This window comes from Panicum virgatum, chromosome 5K (assembly GCF_016808335.1).
Source record: "Panicum virgatum strain AP13 chromosome 5K, P.virgatum_v5, whole genome shotgun sequence".
Lineage (NCBI taxonomy): Eukaryota > Viridiplantae > Streptophyta > Magnoliopsida > Poales > Poaceae > Panicum > Panicum virgatum.
The window spans coordinates 17,752,590-17,772,375 of NC_053140.1; the positions used below are offsets into that span (position 1 = coordinate 17,752,590).

Genomic DNA, 19,786 nt, shown 5'->3' on the forward strand with positions numbered 1-19,786 from the left:
GCTACCCATGCTATACATTACTTTGAGTAAACTTTTACCACTGTAGTTGAATTTTGAAGAAGTTATATAAAATTGAATTATGAATTGATAAAATTTTGCAGCCCGTAGCAACGCACGGGCACGAACCTAATCAATCTAAAGACAATGGAACATGGCAACATGCATGAAAAACAGGGGACACATCACAACCTTTTTTTTCAAAAGTATGGTAATAAATTTGCTGTAGAAATTTTATTTGAAAAAGAGAACGAAAAACAAATACACAAACACAACTTCCACATATGAAATTAGTCAATTACAAGAACAGAAACTTGCTGATAAACCTCTCCCAAATACGATCAGAACACAATCACACAGATGTATCCTGTATGGTAGGACATCACCGATCCAGCATTCCAGTTCGTGAATTCTCAGCGTTCCCCATGGGGTCAACCCTCGAACCGGTTGATCCTGAAGTGGCCTAGCTCCACGCCGGCCTCCGCCGCCGTATCGGCCTTGCCGTCGATGGCCATCTCGGCCAGGATCCTCCCCACCGCCGGCCCCATCTTGAACCCGTGTCCGGAGAACCCGGCCCCGACCACCACGTCCTCTCCGAACTCGCCGCCGAGGAAGTCGATCACGAAGTCCTTGTCCGGCGTCATGGAGTACATGCACGACTGCCGGATCACAGGCCCGCCGGCGGTCTCGACGTGGTTGGGCATGAACTCCTCGATCCACCGGGCCACGCGCTCCGCCACGTCGCCGCCGCCGGAGGCCCAATCGCGGCCGTCGGGGTCGCACGGCGGGCCGCCGTCGTAGTTGATCTTGATGAGGCCCGGCAGCTCGAGCGACGGCGTGCTGTACACGTGCGGGTCGCCGTAGCTGGAGAACGTCGGGAAGCCGGACTCCGCCGCGAGCTCGCGCTCGCGCCCGGGCTTGATGCGCCAGTACAGGACCATTGTGTGCAGCGGCTGGACGGGGAGGTCCACGCCGGCGACGGACCTGACCAGCTTGCTCGTCCACGCGCCGACCGTCACCACGCACTTCGCGCCGCGGAGCTCCTCGCCGGTGCTCGTCGTCACCGCGACGCCTCCCTCCGGCCCCTTCCTGATCCCGACGACCTCCGTCTTGTCCCTGACCACGGCGCCCTTCTTGGCGGCGAGCGCCTGGAACATGGCCACCGCCTTGGTGGCGTTCAGGACGCCGCCGCCGCGCTCGCTCACCGCGGTCACCCACCCGTCGGGGACCCGGAACGCGCCTCCCCACCTCCGGGCGAGGTCGACCTCCTCCGCGCCGGAGCTCCTGATGGCGGCGAGCAGCGAGGCGTTGCTGCGCGGGCCCAGGGAGAGCTGCGGCGCCGGGGTGAGCACGCGGTAGCCGGACTCGGCCTCGGCGTCCGCCCAGAGGCGGCGGGCGAGGCGCACCATGGGCGGGTAATGCGCCTTCGGGTACGCGTCGCGGATGGTGCGGGACTCGCCGTGCGAGGAGCCGAGGTGGTGGAGCAGGTCGAAGCGCTCCAGGAGCAGGGCGCGCGCGCCGCGGGACGCCGCGGCGTGCGCCGCGCAGCTGCCCATGATGCCGGCGCCCACCACGATCACATCGTAGTCGAAACGGCAGCCTGCGGCGGCGGCCTCGGGAGCTTCTGCGGGCGCGGCCATGGCCCGCGGACACTGCCGGGGTTGCTGCGGTGGCCTTTTGTTGCACGAGGGAGTGAGCAGATGATGAATGAGCTGTGCAACGCTAGTTACAAGAGTGAATGAGTGATTTATAGGTGAGTTTACAACTTGGGAGTTGGTGTGCGAGTGCAACGTTTGCCAAATTGTATGTAACTTGCAAGCAGTGGTCTTAAAAGGAATGGTAAACACATTTCTGACACGTTTTTGTTTCGACTAGTAAGGTTGCTTTTGATAACCATTAAGAATCTAATATAATGAGCCGTGTTGAATCATTCAAATATCTTTCATAACATAATGTAAGCTTAATGATTATTTTGAAGATTCTACAGATTTTAGTAGTTTCTACTTTGATGGTTTCAGCTTTGAAGGAAAAATAGAGCTAATTACCGTCATTCAGACCTGTCATCACTCGGCTCTCTCTTGCACCTTCACACGAAACCAGTTTGTCTGCAGTTCGGTGAAACACGCCTCCCTTTTTGATAGGCCCAAAAAACATGCCAAGTCTGCTTGTTTCATCTCATTTTCACAGCAGCCTCCCTGATTGGCCGCTTGTGAAACCCCAAGGCTCCATGGCCGCCGGCTACTCGCTAATGCTTGTTGCCTCCCCTAGCCCCCTGACGTTGGCGTGGGAACGGACGAGCTGCGAGCAGGTGAAATGCCGCCGCGCTCCACCTCCTCATCATCCCTCGCTAGCTATTGTGTTTTCCTTCGTGTAATTTTTGTTGCTGTTGGTGCGGAGGTTGTGGTCTGAGCTCGACGACAACATGTTTGTCGCATCAGATATGCATGTGTAATCTAAATGTTATAAGAATAATATACCCAGCGGCAGAGCTGAATGCACTAGTCGACATACTACCTGTTGATGTAGTCGTCCGACTCGATGCAGTGCAGAACAGAAGCAGTGCCAATCATCAGAGACACCGGGAAGAAGACGATCACCGCACTACCGGGAAGGAGAGGACGAAGCGAGTAGTCGTGTCGCTTGCAGACACTCTCCTACACTATGTAAGAAATGACCTATAGTGACGTGCACAAAGGTGACACGTTGTTGTTGTACGTCACTTTTGTTATATGGATGACGCGCGAAGATGATGCATGTCACCTTTGACCCCTTGAGGCCTCCCTAAAACATTGCATGTCATCTTTGTTATAACATAGGTGACGTGCAACATCAAAACACATAATCTTTATTATAGGTGACGGGCCACATTTATAGCCCGTCACCTAAGTTTGATATAGGTGACGGACAATATTAAAGTAGTCACCTATAAAGTTAGTATAGGTGATGGACTTTGATAAGTAAAAAGTGACGGACAATATCAAAACATGTCACATTTGTGATAACATAGGTAACGTGCAACATCAAGTCGCATCAGCTTTGTGACTTTTATTAATATTTGAACATGTAATTTTTGAAAAATTCAAACTATCTCAGATTAAAAAATGGTCTATACAAAAGTTGTAGGTCTCAACCAGATCTACAACTTTGTAGTTGAATTTTTTTTCAGTTGAAGTTGTTTTGGCACACAAATACAACGTCAGCTGTGATGGCCTTTTGTTGAGGAAGTGAGCAGATGATGTATGTGCTCTGCAACGCTAGTTACAAGAGTGGGTGAGTGATTTATTAGGTGAGCTTACAACTTGGGAGTTGGTGTGCAAGTGCAACGTTCCTAAATTGTAACTTGCAAGCAGTGGTCTTAAAAGGAATTGTAAACACATTTGTGACACGTTTTTGTTTCGGCTTGTATGAGAACTAAATTTAGTAGGGCTTAGCAGCCGGTAAAAAAAAAGCCCTACAAGAAGGGGGCTTAATAAGGGTTTGTTTGGCGACACTCCACACCAACTTTTCTAGCTCCACTTCACAAACTCCTTGCCAACTACTGATTTTGCATGTGAACTTAGAAATTATCTATGCGAATTTGCCATGTGAACTTGGAACTTGCATACGAACTGTTCGAATGAATGTTGCGTTTTTGGTACGGTAAGTCTGTAACGAAATACTGTAGTGAACTATTGTATCACATGAGAAAAAATGGAGGGAAAAAGGACTATTAATTCCTCGTAATGCCTTCTTTTCCTGGAGCTGGAGTCATCCAATCAGTCAAACACGTTGAACAACTCCCTATTTTCCAAGAGATTGTGGAGCAAGGTTCTAAATAGCTGGCTATAGCCACTGCTATAGCCTGCTATAGACTTTGTGAGAGGAGAAAACTAGGATATCATCTTAGCTCTAAATGGCTAAATCCGCTAATAGCCGGCTATATCCCACTATAGCTGCTAAATTATAGATTTTTAAGCCAGCTAAATTATATAATTAATCTTTATTTGTTATTAGTTTAGTAATGAACTTCATCATTTACAAAACTTAGTATTTCATTAACGATGTAATGAGGGAAATGAAGTCCATGACGTACATTAGTCAATGAAATTTTCTTGACTTCATATTTATATGCAAAATTACTCATAGATTTATGTATGGTATTGAAATAGAAATACATAAATTGTGAGAAGTTTCTAAAAGATTAGAGAGCATGCATGAACCATGGTTACCATGTTTCATGGTGAAATATGGAATACTCTAAAAATTAGATATTTATATGATTAGATAAGCATGGGGAAAATTCTAAAGTTAGATATTTTATAAAGCATTGTGTACAAGATGGACACATGGCAAAACCATATGAGTCATAGAATTCTATAAATATGAGTGCTCCCCTCCTCCTCTTGTCATACCATGGCATAAGAGGTCTCAAGTAGAAGATGGCAAGATTGTCATATAGTATAGTAGTGTCATGGTAGGGTAGCGATATAAATAGTGCAAGAGTATTGTGTTGTACTAAGTTATGGTGAATAAAGAGTTGATTTCCCATATAGAGTTGGTCTCTTGTATTAGTGCCTAGGTGAAGGTGGTAGGGGCGCCGATTTCTCAACACATGGTATTGACAGAACCGCTAAATGAGTTAGCTAGGATATAGCCCGCTATAACCTTTCTTAGCCTCTACAAACACCAACCGCTAAATGTCTTAGACAGCTATTTTAAACATTGTTGTGGAGTGGAGCTGAAAAATTTATGGAGTTGGTGGAGTGGAGCTATTTTTTAGGGTTGAAGTTTTCGCAAACAGACCCTAAGAAAGATAAAAACAAGTGGCTTATTAGTGACGGGAATAAGAGGAGAATGCACGGTGGATATGGGCATAGCTAAGACTCAAGAAGCAAATTATTGTAGACATGAAAGATGGAAAATAAATTTAACTTAAAATTGTATATTTGGGCAGTACGCCGGTACCCAACATGATATAATACAATTGTCACTTGTCAGTTCAAAGTTACATTCTTGTATTTAAGGACACTATAGGAAGACTTGCGTGTCAACTTCCAAGACACCAGAAAAAGAGTGTAAGCTGTGTAAGGTAAGGATCAGGATGGTGCTATTTAAAAAACTCAAGTCTATATAGAAAAACCCAAACAAAGCCAACACCCTTTATCTTTTACAAAGCCGGCGGGCTGCAATGTGCTTTCGAACAAAGATATACTAAGGTCGCAGTCATTTTATTGATTGATGGATACCTTCAAATTAAAAATAACTAGCATTTTTTGGTTGCTCGCATAGAAACTTTGTCAATATTTGATCAATTTAGTTGGGACCTATACGTGCACTGGTGTGGATACTACTATTGTATAATCTAATAGAAATTTAAAATGATCAATCATAGCATTTTGCACTATCAGTATGCTATCATTCCGTGGGAAAATAAGCACATACTCATTTGACATACTAGTTGAATACCCCGCGCGTTGCTGCGGGATTTCAGAGCAAACATATTGAAGTTGAGTGTGCTAAAAAGATGGAGTTATGAAGTTGCAGCTAATTTTAGTATTGAAGATATATGACATGGTTGCATATAGGAAATGCTTAAATATTGAAGTCGATGTACATATAAAAAGTTCTAGTTGCTGAAACTGATAAAAAGATGAACCATAATAGTTATAATAAGAACGTTTTAATTTTATTCTGGGAGGAAATGGAAATATCTGCATCATTTTGTGAAGCAAGAGATTGGACTTTATATTGACTCTCTTGGATAAGTGAAGTTTCTGCATTTTTTATGAAAAAAATTTAAGTGTGAGCAACGCAGTTATGTGAAATGTTGATAATTGGAAAGAATATGTTTTATTTAATGGTTTTAGTACCTATGTTTCATTGGACGCATGTAGATATTTTGAATTGGTTATTGATTCTCCACCTTCGTCATATGCAATATTGTAGTATAATAGGGTGTTAGGAATGAGTGTGATAAAAATAAATGAGGGGTTTTGGGACTTACATTATTTTTTTGATGTTTTTTTTGCTAATTCCGTCATAAAAATTATTCACGTGGCAATAATAAAACCAAGTAAAAAAGGTAATCACTCTTAGTGGGTTGCGGACGGCCAGGATATGAGTTTTCATTCAGATCCGATGGTAAAAATAAAATGATGATGTGGCTGCACCATATATAGATAAGGTATTTTAGTTTATTCTAAGTCAAAGTAGTCTAAATTTGACCAAATTTTTAGATAATAATATTGAAATCTAACACATTAAAAATAATTAAGTTATGGGAATATATTTCATAATGGATCTGATCATTCTCATTTTACATTCCAAATATTATTACTCTTTTCTACAAACTTGGTCAAGCTTAGAAAAATACTTTGGACAAATCAAAATGCTTTTATATTTCTACGGAGGGAGTTGTTGCCCTTGATGAGTAGTTAAATGTGTCATTGCATGAGTTTTATTTGTATATTATTATCCTGATTGACATGATCCTTAGATTCGCTTTTAGCACCTTACCGGCTCATCAAGGCATCATGCACAATATATCGCATTCTTAGACCCAAGTCTATTCAGCATTGAGGCAAATTAAAGCATTCCAACTTTAACCGAGAGAAAATCCACACACAAGTTGGCCCTCATTACGAAGTTAGAATCTTGAAGGTACGAGGAAAGACCCAATATTTTGTCCATTAGCTGGTTGGATGAAACAGATAGTGCATGGCCAAATTACAATAAGTGCACTAGATCGATGGGGCCAAATCCTACCAAGATGCCACAATCAACTTGAAAACATGATTGCGTGATCGTTCATGCATTTGACACCGGCCGCTTGAGTACTCTATTGCTTGCTTAGGTCATTGCTTACGAGAAGATACCAGGAAGTACTTGGTGAGTTGGTGTATGAGTATAATTTAATTCATGTGTCTCCATATTGCTAGTTTGTTGTTTCCTTCGCCTGTTTTGTAACGCTCATGTATCTGTAGTACTGTACTCTGTTGCAGTGTTTAGAATAGGCAAAATAGCAGACCTGCTTACCAAAGATGTCCTGGTCAGGTCACCACTTCACCCACCGCAGTTGCTCAGAAACTCAAAATGCTAAGAACGAGCTCAAAATGTTCGATATTCTCAGGATCATTACACAATGGGTATCCCCGGTTCACAAATTCACAACCATATGTTAGTACTTAAAAAGAAGAATGTCAGATCAGCATTCAGCAGCCACACCATGACACGATAACTCAAAATGTGCTTCATGCATACATAACTCTTCAGAAATAACCTCCAGGGAAAATTCTCACCCAGAAACTAGGGAACTACTGTCAGTTAGCAAGCAACTGTACACATCCTCAAAGGACAACACACCGGCAACTAGTCGCCTGCTCTATTAGCACTTGCCATAACAAAGACCCATGAGATTTGTTTCCGATAACTACCGCTGCTAGTGACAACACGACAACATACGCATAGATGCTTTACCAGCCCTATGCCATTCACCTCAGGGAATCCAACATCCTCACATCATGCTTCTTGCGCCTGCAGCGGTGATGGGTTTTCTGCTCCCCAAAGTTATTGTCGCCAACAATTCTCATTCTATTCATATCTGCGATGGGAAAATAATAAAAAAAGTAGTCAGAAAAGATTCTAGGAGCACACAGATAAAAAGCATGTATATTATGCGACACAGGAATGTCATCCAAGAACACTTCCAGTGGTGTTGCTGCAGGAAACCAATACAATGACCTATTCATGATGATCAACATCAACACTGCACCAGACAACCAATTTTAGTAATAAAACCTCAATAGTTGATTGCAGCAAACATAATGACTGTCCATGCATCCAAAACGGTGCAAGTATGGTCAGCAGTTTTTTAAATCCTAAATAAAGCAATATTTAATGTAGAATGATGCTGTCTGCATACCAGTATAGTGTGTATTTAATGTAGACTGTCGCTATTAAAAAATGGCATTGCAAACGGTATCTGCAACATCATTGAAGGGGGGGGGGGGATCCCTCCTTGATCAGCGTATTTGGTTTTGGCACCATGACCAAGGCAACGGGATAGGTTTTGGCAATGTGACCAAGGAGACAAGCAGAATAGAGCAGGATACTGCATTGTGCCCAAGACTCATGCATTCAATTCCACGGGAATTGAAGCAACGTCCGTGTTCTACCCGAGGGAAGATGGCTGTCCGCATCAATTGTGGAGTTCCTTTTTCTCCCCATGTGCTGATCAAACCTGGACAGAGGGAGTACTCCACAAAACCTAACAGACTCCATATGAAAAAAAATTAATGACCACAGGTCTAATTAACAAATTCAATTAAATTTAGACCCTCGGGGACAGGTTTCGTTAATTCTTTCTTGTTTGTACGTTTTCAGTCTCCATGATTTCGAAGGCATCAAACTTGTACGAAACCATGACTCATTTGAATTATGACCTAATACCTCTCAAAAAGCCAGTAATACAAAGGACCAAACCACCAGTATAATCAGCAACTGATCAGTAGGGTTTGGATGCTTGACAGCAATTTAACTTCCTAAGAATTATACAAGTGCGCAAAATTACTAATCACAAAGTGCAATCATACCTCTAGGAAGGATGCCAAGAAAAGACTAAGTTTCGTTAGCAATTCCAGCAAGACATGTAGCAAACTAAATTAACTTATGTCAAAACTATGGCATTGTACCTACTAGAAGCGTAGCTAGTGTGGCCAGCATTTGATCACAACCTAGTCTCAACATTAGGACCAGCGTATTATCAGAGAAAAAAAACATTAGGACCAGCGCATATTTCATAAGATCTTCTTTTCTTGGGTAGTACACTCTTTTTACATAGCAATTTCGAATTTTTTTTATTCCTGCAATCGTGCTGCTAGAATGAATTATTGAATACATTTTCTGTTTGATTAGACACTAGACAGCATGGCAAGTGGATAACATTGATAGCCGGAGAAAAATACAGCTCATAGAATTTTACGAAATGCATTGACTTACCAAGACATTAGGCATGCAATTTAAAGGACCTCACCAATATGGAAAAGTAAGACATTAGGATTCTCACCAGACAAAATTATCTCACATTATGCTATTACTTCATCCATCATAAATACAGATCATGTTAGGTTTGTCCTAAGTCAAACCTTTTCAGCATTGACCATCATTAGCTTAAAAAAATCATACAGATTGACAACATAACATTGACATTACTAGATTCATCTTAAAAAATAATTGCAACACATATATATTTTTCTATTTGATACAATAAAAACAAAAATTATAGATGTTGCTAGTGAAGTTTCCATCTTGTAGACCACGTCAGAATCATAAATAACATATATGACTGGAGGGAGTAGAAAGAAAGAAATTAATAGAGGACAATCATTTTGGCAGACCACTGGTAGTTTATTGTATGATAAACAAGTGCATTTTCCCTAGACAATTTTGACAGAGCTAATCAGCGGCATATGTATAGGAATTGTGTGACTCAATACAAAAAAAACAAAGGTAAATAACAGACATAAACAGCAAGGAATGAGAATAACGACATACTGTGGAGATCAAGAACGGGAGGATCATGATAACCTATAATAATTTGATCTCCAACAAGAACTATCGAAGGACACCATAATCTCAGTCCACATAGTTAACAAACTAAGTTGTCCTAATTTCTAATAAATCTAATTAAGAGAACTGCGTGCCCTGACGCGGCAAACAATGCAAATAGCTCAGATCTATGTGGTGTTGAGGATACTAAAAGCTAAAATCAGTGACTATAGGACGCTCATCACCTCCAATCACCCCGCCCCAGAACAGCTGCTGCCTCCCATCCTCTTCCTCTTCGTCGATCTCATCACCATATCCGAGCTCCACGTCGCCACGGTACCCAGGTTCGCTCCCGTACCCAGAATCGGCGGCCGCCGCCTCCGCTGCCGCGCCGACCCCACCAGCCCCCGCAGCAGCCCCACCAACGGGCGCCGGGCCGAACTCCATCGCCATCGGCACGTCCCTCATCCGCACCTCCCCGACATCCGACGCCCACATCTCCCCGCTGGAGTCGGTGGCGCCGCCGCCACCGGCGCCGCAAGTGAAATGGATGTCGGAGCACGTGCCGGATCTCCGGCGGTCGCTGCTGCGGCCGGACACGGACCGCGAGCCGACGCCGCGGCGGCGGCGCTTGCGCAGCCCCAGCCACCGGAAGGATCCGCCGCTGCCGCCCCCCGAGGGGGCAGGCGTCGGGGTCTCCGCGTCAGGGAGGTGGGCCGAGGAGGCGGGGGCGGTGGAGCGGTCGGAGAGGCAGGGCTTCTTGTGGAAGGGGTGCCAGGAGGCGACGGCCTCGGCGAGGAGTACGTGGGGTGGGTGGTGCCGCAGCTGCGGGGCGCGCGGGGTCATCGGCGCCGGAGGAGGGGACGCATCGGAGTTGGGGTTCCAGTTGGGGAGGGGGCACGGTGGTGGTGGTGGTGATCTCATTTTTGTCTCGGTGGGGAAGGAAAAGCTTTGATGTCTGATTTTTTTTCTATTCAGTTATATAAATCTGCAAAAGCGGAAAAAGGGCAAAATTGGAAGAAAAAAAATTGTACTTCCTGTTCCATTTGTGTGTAAGAAAAAGTCATTGAACTTCGGCGTTGACTCCACTCCGCATCGTCGTCAACCTTTTTTATCGGCTGGTCGGCAACATTTGATGCAGCTAGGAGTCCATTTTTGTTTAAAAATTTAGTAAAAAAATTACAAAGTTCATTTACACGAACATATTTTAGTCAAAAAAAATTGGATTTTATTTACAAACCAATGCTCTTGGATCGGATCTACCTGAAATTTATTTATTTCTTACAAAGTTCGAGCTAAAATTAGTTTTTTTATAAAAATACACGCATTTCTACTCTTTATGAACTTCAACCACTCTATGAATAGCACAGATTAAATATTAAAATAATTTTTATAAAAAATACAAACACCAATATCAAGTCAACTATTCAATTTTGGGCTGTCAGATTCCACTATAAGGAACCCTATTGCTTGAAACTACACTCAATTAGCGAGCTTAAATTATCACTTAGGAGTGTGAAGACCTTGGTACATGGTAGTATAGGATTTTTCTAGCTCTCGTAATAAATAATCTCATAAGTCCTACTACTAATAATTTTTAAACTTGAAAACAAGTGAAACCATATTCTATTGAAAACAACCTCTGATCATGGACTGCGAAGGTTAAAATCGGAATCGGTCCGGGGTTTCTAGATAGACTATTCATCTTTTAAAGTCTATTTTAGCTTAATTATTTTGTGTAAACTTCTGTAAACATGTTTAATATTTTGATATGATTAATTCAACATTTTTATTAAACAGGCTCCTTGAAATTGTATAGACAAAATTGAAAGCACAAAATATTTAAATGTTGACTTCGAAATGTTGAAACGATGACTAGACAACTTCTTCTCCGGCGAGGCGGTAGCACGCGGCGCGGTAGTGGAGCAGGCAGTGGCAAGCAGGCAGCGATGCTGGGCGCGGTGGTCGATTCGACAGCGGTGCGACAGAGAGGGGAGGGAGGGCAGCGGCGCAGCGACGGGTGGGCAACGGCGTCTGCCGGGAGAGAGAAGACTGAGAGAGAGGAAGCTTGGTTTGAGTTGTGCTCTAGTTGTTTGTACGAATTTTAAAAAGTAGAAGGTAGAGAAAAAATCTTTGAGAAGAAAAAAAATAAGATTTATCACCACCGTTAAAGCCCACACCAGCCCACAGGCCACGGCAGCCCGCACGACCCAACCCAACCCAATCCCAACGGCACACGAATCTAGAAGCATCCCCGCAAACAGCCGCCACCGCCGGTCTATATCACCAGTTCACCACGCGTCCCATGTCGCAGGTTCCCTCTGCTCCCATCCCATTCCCTTTCCCATCCCAGCACGCGGCTCTCCGGCTGCCGAACCTTCTCGAGCCCCCATCTCCTGCTCTCCCCACCGCTTTCCACGCAGGTGCGCCCGCCTAATCCCACATTCCCCCGGCACAGCACACTTTTTCCCCCTCTCCTGTTCGTTCGCTCTGATCTTGTTTGGATCATGGTAATAATCCCCAACCTCCCGTCGCCGCTTACCTTTCTTAGCTTTGATTTGTGATGCGATCAAGTCCAAATCTCACTTCTCCTGTTGAGTTCGTTGCGGGTTTGTTTGATGAGTAGTGCGCTGGTAACCCAATCCATCCTTACCACGTACCGTTCGATTAGGTTCTTGTTCACCTTCTTCAGCTGTCATTCAACCTCAATTTCGGGGGTTTTAACCGACACCCTGCGGTCTGTAGAAGTATGCCCCCCTGCCAGTTGTCTGTTTTCAGGAGCTGCTATCATACTTACACTATCGAGGCCTTGATGCATGATTGAACACTGTAGAGCGTGTGAAATACGCATGTGTAGTTTGATTACCCACCGTTGGCAGAATTGTTCGGTTCTTTTCGAAAAGAAATGATCAGCATATAGTAAGTAAATAAATAAACAAATAAAAGGCGGTGGAGAATATGTTGTAGACTCATAGCGCTCTTGTTACATTTTCAAATGAAGCATCATTAATTCGCTGGTTAAGGATGCTGCTAAAAAATATTAGTACACCTTACAATGCTCAGCATATAGTTGTCTGCCACAATGTTTTCTTATTGTTTTCTTCTGTTTGAAAAAAATTCTTGTTGCTTCGACTATAAGATATTTTAATTTTTTTTCTTCATATTAATCCATGCTAGGAGATTTTCTTTTTGTGACCCCACTATTTTCTGCATCGTGTGGCTAGCAACTTTGTTCTTACCTTCGTGGTTGACTGCAGAAAACAATGAGCAGGCGGAACAGCCGCACCATCTATGTAGGCAACCTCCCTGGGGACATCCGTGAGAGGGAAGTTGAGGACCTCTTCTACAAGGTGGGTGTAATCTTTTTACACGCACCTTTGTCAGACTTCCATTTTTGCAAGCAAGTGCTAGATTGGTCAGGGCAGATGTCTAATTACGGATCAGTTAATAAAATTTTCTGTCTCAGCAGTTTCAGTATCCTGTTAATGTGAGAATATTAGTTTGGAGTTGATGGTTTGCATTTTTTGTTGTTGTGACATTTAATAGTATATTATCTGCAACTTGGTTTAGGGTATTGTTAGTATATTATCTTTTTTATTAAGTTGTGTTAACCAAAGGAACATTTTATGTTCTCTTTGTCTGAAGTAAACAATGTTCTCTGTTTTTGCAATTGTGCACAGTAACTTTATTATGTCTCTGCATGACTATGCTTTTAGTTATGTACAATCTAAGTCTGCATAAGGCAAATTCACAGTATCTGAAACCTTGAGGATGCATGTGGTAAAACGAGAAATTTGTCCTGTCTTGCAGAATGTGTTCACACTGTAGTATTAGTATATTTGTTGAATCTTGTATGACAGTACACCTTTCGCTTCCTTCAAAGAACTTGTCTTTGAGTTGTCTTAACTTTTCCTTAAATGTATGATTGTGCAGTATGGTCGAATTTTGGATATTGACCTGAAGATACCTCCAAGACCTCCTGGATACGCTTTCGTTGAGGTGAAGATGTTTTGCTTTGGTCTTACTTCTAAATTTAAAACAACAGCTCTATTAATCTTTTTCAGTTTTATAATCTATTTTAGTTCATGTTTTGACCATTAAAAATCCAAAGCTATCTAGCACATGAAATTTCATTCTGATGTAAACAAACATCTGGTTAACAAAAATATGATGCTTTTGTAGTTTGAGGACCCACGTGACGCTGATGACGCAATTTATGGGCGTGATGGGTATAACTTTGATGGCTACAGGTTGCGGGTATGTAGACTAAGATATGTGTTTCATTTATTGAGTCATTTTCCCTGAAGAGGAGTCTGGTTTGGTTTTTCTTGCGCTTATGTGCTGAAAATGTGTTTTCTACTCAGGTTGAATTAGCTCATGGTGGAAGAGGTCAGTCTTACTCTTATGATCGTTCTAGCAGCTATAGCAGCACACGCCGTGGAGGTGTTTCTAGGCGCTCTGATTACTGTGGTTGGTACTTTTGTCTTCTGAGAAAGTTTACTTATAGCTCCTTACAGAGATTCTCATGGTTACATTTTATGAACCATACAGTTATGGTCACGGGTTTACCTTCATCAGCATCATGGCAAGATCTGAAGGTACTGCCTTTGTAACTAATTTCTGCTTGTAATTTTTGCTGGAAAGAACTTCAATTTATTACATTTCAGGACCACATGCGGCGCGCTGGTGATGTTTGTTTCTCTGATGTATACCGTGAGGCCAGAGGTTAGTAGTTTGAGCACTCCTAAATTTCATGTTGTTTCATTGCAGCATAAGGTCGTAAACGTGATCACTAATTTTTTTATATCATGTGGCCTTAATTATTTCATTGTCCCTCTAAAATAGGAAATCTTCAGGTTCTGTTCTGAATTTCCACATATTGATGTCATTTGTTCCTTCTTCTTTCTTGTGCTGCAGAAACTATTGGAATTGTGGATTATACAAACTATGAAGACATGAAATATGCGGTGAGTTTTGCATGTCTTTTACTTATTGCTTTGAATATGATCTTTAACTTGTATCATCTATTCCTTTTTATAGGGTCTGTCCGACTTTTGAAAAGAATGCTCTAATTAAATGTGTGTTCTTTCCTGTGTCATTAGGCATGCTTTACTCTTATGCATTTTTCTCTTTCCATCTTGCAGATCAGGAAGCTTGATGACTCACTGTTCAGGAATGCATTTTCTAGGGCGTACATCAGAGTATGTCCTCTTGTTTTCCTCAATTTAGTTTTAGAAATTGCTAAGATGCCTGACATGATATCTATTTGATTATGAAACTATGTTGATTTGTTATTTTATTATAGGTGAGGGAGTATGATGCTAGATCACGAAGCAGAAGCCGTAGCCGCTCGTACTTGAGAAGCCCCAGTTACAGCAGGAGCAGGAGTCCGAAGTACGTATACGTGTTCACAAATTTGACATCCAAGTTTTTTTGCACCTATTCTTATTTGTTGTTTCTTACTTAGATCTGTTTCTCAGTCACCATCACCTGTGGATGAAAGGTATGTGAATATATATTGATGGGAAATGTGCATTTGTGAAATTGTAACTGCTTGTGTTGAATCTGCATGTTATGCCTGGAAATTTTTTGTTAGAAGGAACATGATACTTAGTACTTACTCATCAATTAAATGGTGAAAGCAGTCAGATCTTGTTCTTTGTCATCTTCAACATATGGTGTGGACATGCAGGACACCTATGGTGCTAAAAAATAAGGAAGCCTCATGCCATAATTTTGTGAACTAGCCCGAAGCGAGGCACATTTATTATTGTAATACTTATTTGTTTCCTATCATCTGGTACATGTTCAACAAACAAAAAGCCTTCTAGAACCTCGAGCCTGCCGTGCATTATACAAGCTTCCACATATGCAGGTCTACACTTTTAAGCACCTTCTAGATCATGCTCCTTGAAAATTTTAAGCTTTCTCTACCACAAACTTACATATAAATCTTGCAATGCTGAAGTGGGGAGTGTTGATCCTTCAAAAGCATGCCAAGTTGGAGGGAAATGGCCTAGAGTAGACAAGGATAGGATAACCAGAATTTTATCTTCTTTTAAAACTATTTTTTTTCTTATCACTTCTGCTGCTGTATCAACCAGTCATCTCTCTAACGTGGCAGCATCTCTTTTGTTTTTGTTTTTCTCATGGCAAAGCTTCAGTCCTCTCCTTATCAGCTTCATAAATCCCTAACCCAGAGTTTTTTCTCCATCTTTAGCAAACAAATGTATACATATGTGGACCCAAATTATGTTTCCTACTTTATACTTTAAAAGTAAAAAAATGGACTCTACATATGAAACTCACATATATTCACCATAGATTTTAATCAGAGCCTGCTGCATAAGAAACGGCTTCATTGTTTTTTTATTAAAGCTGGAAGAAAAACAAAGTTAGGTGCCAGAATTTTAATTTGATATATTTTGGAATGCTTACTGGCTTATAGCACCCATGATATGTTTTTCAGATGTACCAATTTCTCTTTAAATTAGCATGAGTTGAATTTACTCTGTGGTTAGTGATTACTGATTAAACATAAAGAGCTTGCTGGCTAACCTGCACTGCTCAAGGTTTGCTTTTGTTTTTCCTAGATCTGGCCATGCCGGCGATCTGGGGACTGCATTGATAGATTATTGGATGTATTGAGAATCGGAGTGGATGGTTTGGGACTTTGGATAGTAGAGCTGGATTGTGATGCATGTATGACAAGTGGGCTACAACCAGTCCTAGGAGCAAGATAGGACTGACAGTAAGGACATGTGGATCTCGTGGTGTGTCGAATATATTGTGCTTCAATTTCAATGGCTCAATATAAATGGACGTTAATTCACAAGTTTTTGTTCAATTGATATTGCCATCCTGGTAAAAATTTCAGAGTCTATGGTGCTTCTTTCACACACACACAAAATTATATTTTCAAGCATTATCTTGTCAATGTGCATTCTGAGTTTGCTCTAGCTCAAAAAAGTTGACATAAGGGGATATGATAAACCTTGCTTAGTTTGCCTATTTGCAGTTTCAGTTATGACCTTATTACCTGATTGATAGCATAAACTCCAAAATAGTGAACCAATTCATTGAAACCTCTTTATGCGTATTTCAAATGATAGCAGTTTTTGTATCTCAGTGCTACAAACACATCATTAAGTAATGAATTTTGTTTCTGGAACCTTCTGCAGATCGCTATCAAGATCCCGATCCCCTGTCTCTTCTGTAAGTATTCCAAGCTTAACTATGCTACATCGTGAAAATGGTTTGTTCAGTGCAGTTCATTTAACTCTTTTGCAGCCTTCTCGTGGAAGATCTGCAAGCAGAAGCCCGAGGAGCAGAAGCGCATCCCGTTCTCGTTCTCCTGTAATGTCATACTTAAAAAAAAATCTCTTATCTCATTGCTAGGAACTTCCATGCTAATCTAATCTGTACTTGCTGGCAGGTGAGATCTGATTGAGCTAGGGAATCCTTGAGGTGGTGAGCAACTATAACCAGGGAGAGAAGGGACTTGAGAACATGCACTACCATCACAATGGTCTGAATGATTCTGTTGTTGCCACTGCACCCCCTCATTTGGGAGGTTTCATCTTATTAGTATTCAATAATTACATTATATTGCTAAAGAGACTTTATTATGCCTACCGTAGTGGTGTAAACTGAACTTTTGTCTACTGGGTTCCTGGCACTCAGGTTTCATCTACTCTCCGGTAGCCTGTTTTACATTGACACTTTTACGCCTCTTTCAATTGGTCGCTTGTAAGCATAGTTGAGTGGTCCATGTACTCGGTTATTTGGTTGTTGTGTCCTGAGATATTATTAGAATGCTTTGTACTCATTTATTTGGTTTCTGTGTGCTACTGATATAAAGTAGAATGGTTAAGAATTGATATTTGGAACGTGCAGCGTCATCGTGCAACTTCGACCAGATTTGCCTGAATTCTGCTAGTTTTGTTCCTTTAAATGATTGCCACTTCTCGGCCCTTGCTGCCAAACCCTGAAAAGCAGATTTGGGTCCGAGGTATTGGTGGCCTTAATACATGGATACGTTCATGTCTTCTGCTAAGTTACAACAACAATATAGTCTTTTTTCCCAAGCAAATTGGGGTAGGCTAGAGATGAAATTCGAAAGAAATAAGTTCAAGGTTCAGGCATATTGATACTAGTCTCCAAGCGCTCCTATCCAAAGCTATCTTTTAGAGATATTCCAATCCTTAAGGTCTCTCTTAACCGACTCATCCCACGTCAGTTTAGGTCTACCTCTACCCCGTTTTACATTATCGACCCGCTCAAGAACCCCATTACGCACCTGCGCCTCAGGAGGCCTTCGTTGGACATGTCCAAACCATCTCAGCCGATGCTGGGTAAGTTTCTCCTCAATTGGTGCCACTCCGACCCTATCCCGAATAACTTCGTTCCGGACTCTATCCCTCCTTGTGTGCCCGCAAAACCACCGCAACATCCGCATCTCTGCTACACTCAGTTGCTGGACATGTCGCTTTTTTTAGGCCAGCATTCAGCACCGTATAGCATCGCCGGACGAATTGATGTCCTATAGAATTTGCCTTTTAGCTTTTGTGGCACCCTCTTATCACAAAGGATGCCAGAAGCTTGCCGCCATTTCAACTAGCCAGCTGAAATTCTATGCCTAACATCTTCATCAATGTCGCCATCCTTTTGTAGCACCGATCCTAAATACCGAAAAGTATCCTTCTGGACCACCACTTGTCCATCTAGACTAACGTCTCCCCCCTCATGTCTAGTCGCGCTAAAATCGCACATCATGTACTCGGTCTTGGTCCTACTAAGTCTGAACCCTTTCGACTCTGACGTGCGTCTCCACAGCTCTAACTTCCTATTAACTCCTGCCCTACTCTCGTCAACTAGCACCACATCATCAGCAAAGAGCATACACCAAGGGATCTCACCTTGTATATCCCTTGTGACCTCATCCATCACTAAAGCCAATAAATAAGGGCTCAATGCTGACCCCTGGTGTAGGCCTATGTTAATAGGAAAGTCAGTGGTGTTGCCATCACATGTCCGGACAAACGTCGTCGCATCCTTATACATATCCTTAATGAGGGTAATGTACTTAGTTGGGACTTTGTGCTTCTCCAAGGCCCACCACATGACATTTCTCGGTACTTTGTCATATGCCTTCTCAAGGTCAATGAAGACCATGTGCAAGTCCTTCTTCTGTTCTCTATATCTTTCCATCAATTGTCGTATTAAGAAAATCGCCTCCATGGTTGACCTTCCAGGCATGAACCCAAATTGGTTTTGGGTCACACTTGTCACTCTTCTTAGGCGATGCTCGATAACCCTCTCCCAAAGCTTCATCGTATGGCTCATCAGTTTAATCCCACGGTAGTTAGTACAACTTTGAACATCACCCTTGTTTTTGAAGATAGGTACTAATATACTTCTCCTCCATTCTTCCGGCATCTTGTTTGACCGAAAAATGAGATTAAAAAGCTTAGTTAACCATACTATTGCTCTATCTCCTAGGCATCTCCACACCTCAATGGGGATACCATCACGGCCCATCGATTTACCTCCTTTCATCCTCTTCAAAGCCTCCCCGATCTCTAACTCCTGAATTCTCCTCACAAAATGTCTGTTGGTATCGTCAAAAGAGTCATCTAACTCAAGGGTAGGGCCCTCACTCTCCCCATTAAACAACTTATCAAAGTACTCTCTCCATCTATCCATGATCTCCTCATCCTTCACTAGCAGTCGATCTGTCCCATCCTTAGCATTTGATTTGGTTGATGACCCTTGTCTTCCGCTCACGGATCCTAGCCATCCTATAAATGTCATTCTCCCCTTCTTTCGTGCCTAGCCGCTGATACATGTCATCATACGCCTTACCCTTTGCTACATTCACAGCTCGCTTTGCAACCCTCTTCGCTAATTTATAGCCCTCGATGTTGGCTGCACTCTTGTCAAGGTGGAGGCGCTTGAAACACTCCTTCTTCTTCTTAATAGCCCTTTGCACCTCGTCATTCCACCACCAGGTGTCTTTCCCCTCCTGTTTGCCTCCCCTACTCACGCCAAACACCTCTGAGGCCACCTTCCGAACACATGTTGCCATCTTTAGCCACATGTCATCTGCGTCTTCTCCTTCTTCCCAAGGCCCCTCACCTAGCATCATTTCCTTAAACGCTTGTGCCGCTTCCCCTCTAAGCTTCCACCACTTTGTTCTCGCAATCTTGGCACGTTTGTCCCGGTGGACACGTACACGAAGACGAAAGTCCGCCACCACAAGCTT

General features: G+C 42.6%; 3 protein-coding genes across 11 annotated transcripts; 1 reads left to right on the forward strand and 2 right to left on the reverse strand.

Moving 5' to 3' along the window:
* Nucleotides 1-190: 190 nt before the first annotated feature.
* On the reverse strand, nt 191-1,703 carry LOC120710571 (probable sarcosine oxidase). Its single transcript, XM_039996219.1, has one exon. It carries the CDS (start codon nt 1,635-1,637, stop codon nt 429-431), a length of 1,209 nt encoding a protein of 402 aa, XP_039852153.1. The 5' UTR covers nt 1,638-1,703; the 3' UTR covers nt 191-428.
* Nucleotides 1,704-7,131: 5,428 nt separating this feature from the next.
* LOC120706750 lies at nt 7,132-10,470 on the reverse strand. Its single transcript, XM_039991461.1, has 2 exons — nt 9,768-10,470; nt 7,132-7,576 (listed from the first exon to the last, which is right to left on the reverse strand). The coding sequence occupies exons 1-2, from the start codon at nt 10,444-10,446 to the stop codon at nt 7,467-7,469; spliced, it is 789 nt and encodes a 262-aa protein (XP_039847395.1). The 5' UTR covers nt 10,447-10,470; the 3' UTR covers nt 7,132-7,466.
* Nucleotides 10,471-11,788: 1,318 nt separating this feature from the next.
* On the forward strand, nt 11,789-17,411 carry LOC120706751 (serine/arginine-rich splicing factor SR30-like). Of its 9 annotated transcripts, none has more exons than XR_005688418.1 (15): nt 11,834-12,032; nt 12,780-12,872; nt 13,456-13,521; nt 13,705-13,779; nt 13,887-13,992; nt 14,074-14,120; nt 14,190-14,247; nt 14,440-14,489; nt 14,667-14,723; nt 14,828-14,916; nt 14,990-15,025; nt 16,095-16,273; nt 16,704-16,737; nt 16,813-16,878; nt 16,958-17,411. XR_005688418.1 is itself a non-coding variant. In XM_039991463.1 (14 exons), the coding sequence occupies exons 2-14, from the start codon at nt 12,786-12,788 to the stop codon at nt 16,970-16,972; spliced, it is 786 nt and encodes a 261-aa protein (XP_039847397.1). In that variant the 5' UTR covers nt 11,789-11,945; nt 12,780-12,785; the 3' UTR covers nt 16,973-17,411. The 9 variants fall into 9 exon arrangements, 3 of the variants coding, with proteins under 3 accessions (XP_039847397.1, XP_039847396.1, XP_039847399.1); XR_005688419.1 differs by having other exon boundaries at nt 11,835-12,032; nt 16,095-16,386; XR_005688421.1 differs by having other exon boundaries at nt 11,836-12,032; nt 16,116-16,386.
* The last annotated feature ends 2,375 nt before the right edge of the window (nt 17,412-19,786 follow it).

Bases quoted from the DNA above. Each gene is read 5' to 3' on its own strand.
- LOC120706750 (XM_039991461.1), bottom strand. From the start codon at position 10,446: ATGAGATCACCACCACCACCACCGTGCCCCCTCCCCAACTGGAACCCC. The intron at 7,577-9,767 runs GTGATGAGCGTC...TTCCCATCGCAG, and splicing joins CTGGGGCGGGGTGATTGGAG to ATATGAATAGAATGAGAATT.
- LOC120706751 (XM_039991462.1), top strand. The intron at 13,522-13,704 runs GTGAAGATGTTT...ATGCTTTTGTAG, and splicing joins CTGGATACGCTTTCGTTGAG to TTTGAGGACCCACGTGACGC. The intron at 14,248-14,439 runs GTTAGTAGTTTG...CTTGTGCTGCAG, and splicing joins TGTATACCGTGAGGCCAGAG to AAACTATTGGAATTGTGGAT.
- LOC120710571 (XM_039996219.1), bottom strand. From the start codon at position 1,637: ATGGCCGCGCCCGCAGAAGCTCCCGAGGCCGCCGCCGCAGGCTGCCGT.